This window comes from Bidens hawaiensis, unplaced genomic scaffold (genome assembly GCF_021521415.1).
Source record: "Bidens hawaiensis isolate Kalapana, Puna unplaced genomic scaffold, B.hawaiensis_p1.1 tig00008566_1, whole genome shotgun sequence".
Lineage (NCBI taxonomy): Eukaryota > Viridiplantae > Streptophyta > Magnoliopsida > Asterales > Asteraceae > Bidens > Bidens hawaiensis.
The window spans coordinates 163,909-170,020 of record NW_027491617.1 but is presented as its reverse complement, the minus strand read 5'-3'; the positions used below and the strand labels follow the sequence as shown (position 1 = coordinate 170,020).

General features: G+C 34.3%; 1 protein-coding gene across 1 annotated transcript; it reads right to left on the bottom strand.

The window, feature by feature from the left end:
• Positions 1-2,274: 2,274 nt before the first annotated feature.
• On the bottom strand, positions 2,275-5,542 carry LOC143529501 (transcription factor bHLH157-like). Its single transcript, XM_077025279.1, has 10 exons — positions 5,194-5,542; positions 4,645-4,734; positions 4,469-4,571; positions 4,337-4,378; positions 4,159-4,218; positions 3,190-4,062; positions 2,989-3,090; positions 2,765-2,905; positions 2,546-2,677; positions 2,275-2,466 (listed from the first exon to the last, which is right to left on the bottom strand). The coding sequence occupies exons 1-10, from the start codon at positions 5,304-5,306 to the stop codon at positions 2,275-2,277; spliced, it is 1,848 nt and encodes a 615-aa protein (XP_076881394.1). The 5' UTR covers positions 5,307-5,542.
• Positions 5,543-6,112: the final 570 nt, after the last annotated feature.

The following is a 6,112-nucleotide window of genomic DNA, read 5'->3' as shown; positions in this document are numbered from 1 at the left end:
ACATAAACAGTTTTGGCATTTAAGATGCAACCACTACAATTGCATTAGTAGCAAAGTATTTCGGGAACTCACGGTACCAAATATGTTGCTACCAAAATTCTAATATACTATTGGAGTACAATATGATACCGCACCTTGTTTGGTACTTAGCTCATTAGCTATCTATATACTAATTGTTTACCATATGAACAAAGTTGGCACCGACCTTTAGCTTTAGCAACCAAGTTAATTGCTACCGACTAATGGTAACTTGCTACCTATTTCTAGTAACTTTTGAACAGGGGAGGCTCGAAGGATGTTCGAGCCGCACCATCGGCCGGGGACATAAGGTTCGGGAGATTAAACTTTTTTATACATATTACATATATATATATATATATATATATTATATATATATATATATATATATATGTTTTTTGGTGTTAAAAATAAGGTTAATTGTAATGGTTTATGAGATAATTACATGTACATAATGGTTTCTGCTTATAATAAACCTGTCGATAAAAGTTTTATCCATGTACGCTAGCGAATAAAAAATTTTCGTTAAGGCATCGGGCCTTTTTATATTTGCTCGACCGAGGTATTTAAATTCTCATAGACGGCCCTGCTTTTGAAGATCATTTTCCATATAAATTTTCATCATCCATGCCGATTTGTTGTGTTTCTTATGACTACTATTAATCGAAAATTTCCATGCAAATTGCCCGAACCACTTGACCCTGCCGGCACATTGCCGACGGAAAGTTGATCGGTTCATTTCAGATACTCGTATTTATGTATTAAATTTTTGTTGAATGTGATGGTATTAATAAAAACTAGGAGGTGTGGAATATGGAATTAGAAATAGGAGGTATTAATTAAATTTTAGAGTGGGCCGAATTTAATATATTGAAGAATTATGCACGAAATTAACTCATGGGCTGGCCCAAGAAGCCCACTAAACCAATCAGTCCATATCAAATTAATTAAGAGAGAAAATAAAACATGAGACTACTAGAGATGATCGCATACAACAGATAGGTGTAACATTATCCTTTTGTTAATTTTGTTGCAACTTATTTGATTATGGACGTGTGTTTGACATGTGTATGTGGTTATGAAAGACATATTTTACTAGGATAACTTAATCTATACTAACTCTATCGGTTTCATTCGTTACTGATTAAATATCTTATTGTAGTGTCACGCTAATACTTTGGTAATTGCTTAACTCCATTCGTATTATTCGTTACAGATTTGATATATATAATTGCAGTGTTTAGTATTTATCCATCATTTAGTTGTGTTACACAAAGTTAGGTCTATGTAACTTTCTAGTATAGTTAATTAAGCTTACATATTGTGCTATCACCCTTAACCCGTATGTTATCGCTTGTTACTTGTCTCGTGTTTTTGTGTGCCTTTTATTCGTCTATCTAACGTGATTATCGTTAGGTTAATGTTAATTTAATTCAGAATAAAATCCATGTGTTTTATTTCTTATAATTCAAAATAAGATCCATGAATATCCTAAGTATCATAGCTATTTCTATTTAGGTTAAATTGTGTTTTAGAGTGATCAACTTGACAACGGTCGCTAGCCGTAGGGATGAACATTTGGTACCAAGTACCGGTACCCATACCAAACTAGTACCGTACTAAAAAGTTTGGTACAGAGTTCAGTACTCACTCTCCCGGAAACTCGGTATCAATATTTTTGGTGCTGGTACTGGTATAATATTCGATACCATACATTATCGAATTTTTGTAACGAGTACCGATATTGTATCGTACCCAAACCAGTACCATACTGATAAATTCAGTATGGTATTTGGTACCCACTTTTCCAGAAGCTTGGTACTGGTATAGCACCGATCTAATCCCTAATTAAGTGGGGTGCCCCACCTTAGATACATATGTCATAACAACATTGAACAAACATGTGCTCCACGCCTCCCGAGTCGTATCAATGTGTACCAAGACTTCTCATTTGGTCTACAAGTAAATCAGATTAACCAATATAACTTGATACTAAAATCATAAATAACCAATGGCAACATTTAAAAGCAATCAAAGCCCATATGTTACAATTAATCACAAAGTGGCTATCAGCCTACAAATTATATTGGTTCTTTGTTCTTCATGTTAGTTTCAAACTATCAACACTTCAATTCTAAAAACTGCCAAAAGAAATCAACTAAAAAGACACTAACAAATCTTACTAGAAACCCAAATACCAATCATGGATATCTATGTTCATGGTATCCTTATAAACAATGTTATATTGTTATAAGGTTACAAGTCCACGCGATATCTTGTGTCTGCTAAACTTACAAGAAGTTGCATATCGGAATGATGGAAACCGTTAAGTAGAGAGTTCCCGGTTTGCATAATCTTGTTATCAAGACGGTTTTCATTAGATCCCAATGTTTGTAGAAGTTGAACAAGTGCTGCAGATATCTCAAGCCTTGACACATGTCTTTTTGCCTATGAAACAAAAATATAAAAACTCAAAAAATTTCCCATTTTTAAACATTTTATAAATGATTGTGGTACAAAAATTTACCTCGGCTTCAACTATAAACCGAGCCCATATCTTTTCCTCGCGTGCTTCCATCACACCCTTCAAAATGGTTAAACCAAATCCCCGGATTACGTCTGCTATTTCAAGAAAAAACCTGTGTTCTCCACAGATCATCTACACCACAACATTTTGCGGTTAGAGTTCGTTCAACTTCACAAACATACATAATCAATAATATGCGTGTTACTTTAACGGTTTTACCTCTATGAGCATTTGTCCTGGAGTACTAAGGTTCTCAACTCTTAATGGACAAAACATAGTTTGGTTTTCCCATTCACATGCCCATGTCACATTATTATTGCTTGGATCGTTTAAATACTCGTTCTGAGTGACACCAATATGCTGCAAAGATTCATCGTTTTAAGAAAACCGACACTTTAAAATTAAGATGTTTGTAAAGACAAGAAGTGTATTCAGTTATTCACCTTTGGTTCATCAACTTGTTTGATTCTGTCAGCATGTTGAGTTACACTTTGCAAGAACAGCATATGTTTTATCGTTCGGTCCAACAAACAGTCGATGCTCATCTGTATAATCAAACAATTAGTAAAGAGTATAAAACTATAGATATATTATATATACTTAAACTTATAATATTGTGTGTGTTTAACTTTTTTTAATGTTACCTTTGCACCATTTGGAATGAGTTCTCTTAACTCAGCCATACGGTCCAAGATCATTTGTCGGTCTTTGGGCCTGGGCCGAGTGCCTGGTTTGGCCTTTTTCTTAGTGGGCTTTGTGGGCTCGACCGGCTTTTTAGCTTGCGATATAGTGCTTGAACCATCCATGCTATAACCGTCACCCAACCATGGCTCTGACTTAAAAATGGGCTCGCTTTTCTGCCCAAAACTCTTGTTATACAAAACTGGCTGTAACGAGCCCGTTTCCCGTAAAGGATTCCCGGTTTTCCTTCTTTTCGAACATGACAGCCCTTGATCCTCAACACAAGATGTTGAAGTACCAGAAACGCCCTCGAAAAGCTCCTTGATCCCAAGATTGGAGAACAACCCTTTCTTTGGAGGTAGAGTAAGCAAGTCATTTACGCCATTTTCGATACTTTGAGTTGACTTTGACCCCGATATGTATGAATCATAACCGAAGCCAAAACCGGAACCATTTCCATTTATGACTGGTGTTATAATATCTCCTGAATCTCCGGTATTTCCAAACAAGTCAACATCTGTACTAGAAAAAGTCAAAGGTTTGACTTGTTCATCAAGAGGGCACCATTGAGAGATATCGAAATCGCCTGCTTGGAAAAAGTTATCCATGATACCGAAATCCGTTGACATGTCAAACATATCAGACTGATTATGATCAAGAAACATAGATTGAGATTGTTGTGGAAAACCAAAAGAAGTTTGGTTAACCGAAAACCGATCTTCTGACGATATCAAAGATGAACTTGTTGGTACATTTGTTACATTTCTTACATTTCCATTAACAATTTCATTAAAGATTCTTTTTGTATGATTTATAAACTCAATATTCTCCACAATCTGAACAACAACAACAAAAGCAGTTCATTAGATCTACACATACTAAGTTAACATAGAAATAAAAGTTGTGCATTTTTTTATACTTTGCTTACTAACCATATTAGTGGACCCAAATTGTATCACACCTTGTGGTTCCACAGGGATTGCTGCAATTGTCTGCAAGATTAAAGTAAAAGAAAAGTTTATGTCATGAATCAAGATCACAAAAATAGGCCCACAAGGTGCAACCATGGTGGTACCATCTTTAAGTTGAAATTAAATAAAAAAAAATTACCTCTATACCCGAAGAAAATTGTCGAAAAATTTTCGAATCATCCTGAAAATTAAAAAAAAAACATGTTAATTTAGGTACATTTTAAGTTTATAACAAGCATTCGTAGATTAAATAGACGAACAAATTAAATACCTGAAACATATCCCAGATTGATCCTGACGAATTTTGTCCCATGTAATTATCTTTTGAGGTTATCCATAGGTGCTTTTTAGTTAAAGCAGCTTGTCCAATTAACCTTATAAAAATTTAAAGAAAGTATTAATATTATTATTGTTGTTTTACACAAAGATTAAAGAAAATGAGCTTACCCTCCTCCAAAAATAGGTGATTGTAAAAGTAAATCATCAATTAGACCTTTTATGTGGTCTTCAAAGTAAGCATCTTGTATAGTCAACAATCTGGTAACAAAACCAAAGAAAATATATAAAGATAAGTTTAAATATATAATTAACACTATTATTAGAGAATATACAAATTTATTTAATGAAATCAATTCAAAAAGTAAAATTAATTTGAAAAAAAGTGAATTTATTAACAGTTAAGTTGAGCAATATTCACTTATTAGAATTAATGTATGGATTCACCATGTTCAACCACATTATGTCATGATGCTAACAACCCCCCCCCCCCCCCCCCCCCCTAAAAAATAATTAATTAAAAAAAACAAGAAAATTTACATAAATGATGAAACTATGATCTTTGGATGAATGGTTAACAGTTAACTCACACAAACATATATATATGTATGTGCATGTATATACATCTATATTGTATATATCTATCAATCTATGCGTGTGTACATGAGAGAGAGAGAGAGAGAGAGAGAGAGAGAGAGAAAGAGAAGTAATGAGTTATACATGGAATTTGACTGGTCAAAGCTCCAGAAAACCCCATAAGACCATCCATAAGAAGAACAAAGATTCTTGATAACATTTGTAACAACAGTTGAATCTTTCTGTGTTGTAGCCATTAGCACAGAAAGATCTAGAGAGATCTATGAACAACACTAGTCTTTCTACTTCTGCTACTAAACTCTGCAAGAAAGCAAAGGTCTTGTTCTCCTTCCACTAGACAAAGATTGCAAACAAACCCCACTTGAAAATAATAATAAGTGCTTTGGGAAAGTAATTTGTGATGTTTGTTTGATCAGAAAAAGCTAAAGCTGTGGTTTAATATTTTGTGTTTGTCCAAAACCAAACATATGAAGGGTTTCTAAGTGTTTTTAGGTGATGGAGGCTAGCTTTGGTTATATATTCAAGTAGGTTAAAGGTTAAAGAAAGATAAAGCAAATGTGTAAAATGAAAGGACTAGAAAAAAGCTGTTATTCCATGAGAAAACAAAGCTAAAATTATCGACCTATTAAAGGGATCAGTCAGAAAGATGCAAATTTTTAGGGGGTGGGGGTGGGGGGGGGGTGGGGGTAGGTGGGGGTATGTCTTTAAGGAAGAAAAGGCCAAAACAAAAACTTCCTAGTTCGAAGGATAACAAAGATCTTGCCTAATTTATATGTCTTCATCTTGATTCTTGAGATGTGTAATTTCTTCATTTTTATAAGTTTATTACACAAAGGACCCCTTGAGTATGCTTCATGTTTATTACCCATGCCACCAAAACTGATCCGGACCTGGTTAATGGTAAAACACTAAGACTATATATATATTTACCAGGGAACCGGCCATATTGTTAATACTGAGTTTAGGTTCTAGAACCATTTATTAGTATCGGAACAGACTTGTGCATGTTCTAAGTCATTCTTGTAAACCCATACCTGATCCG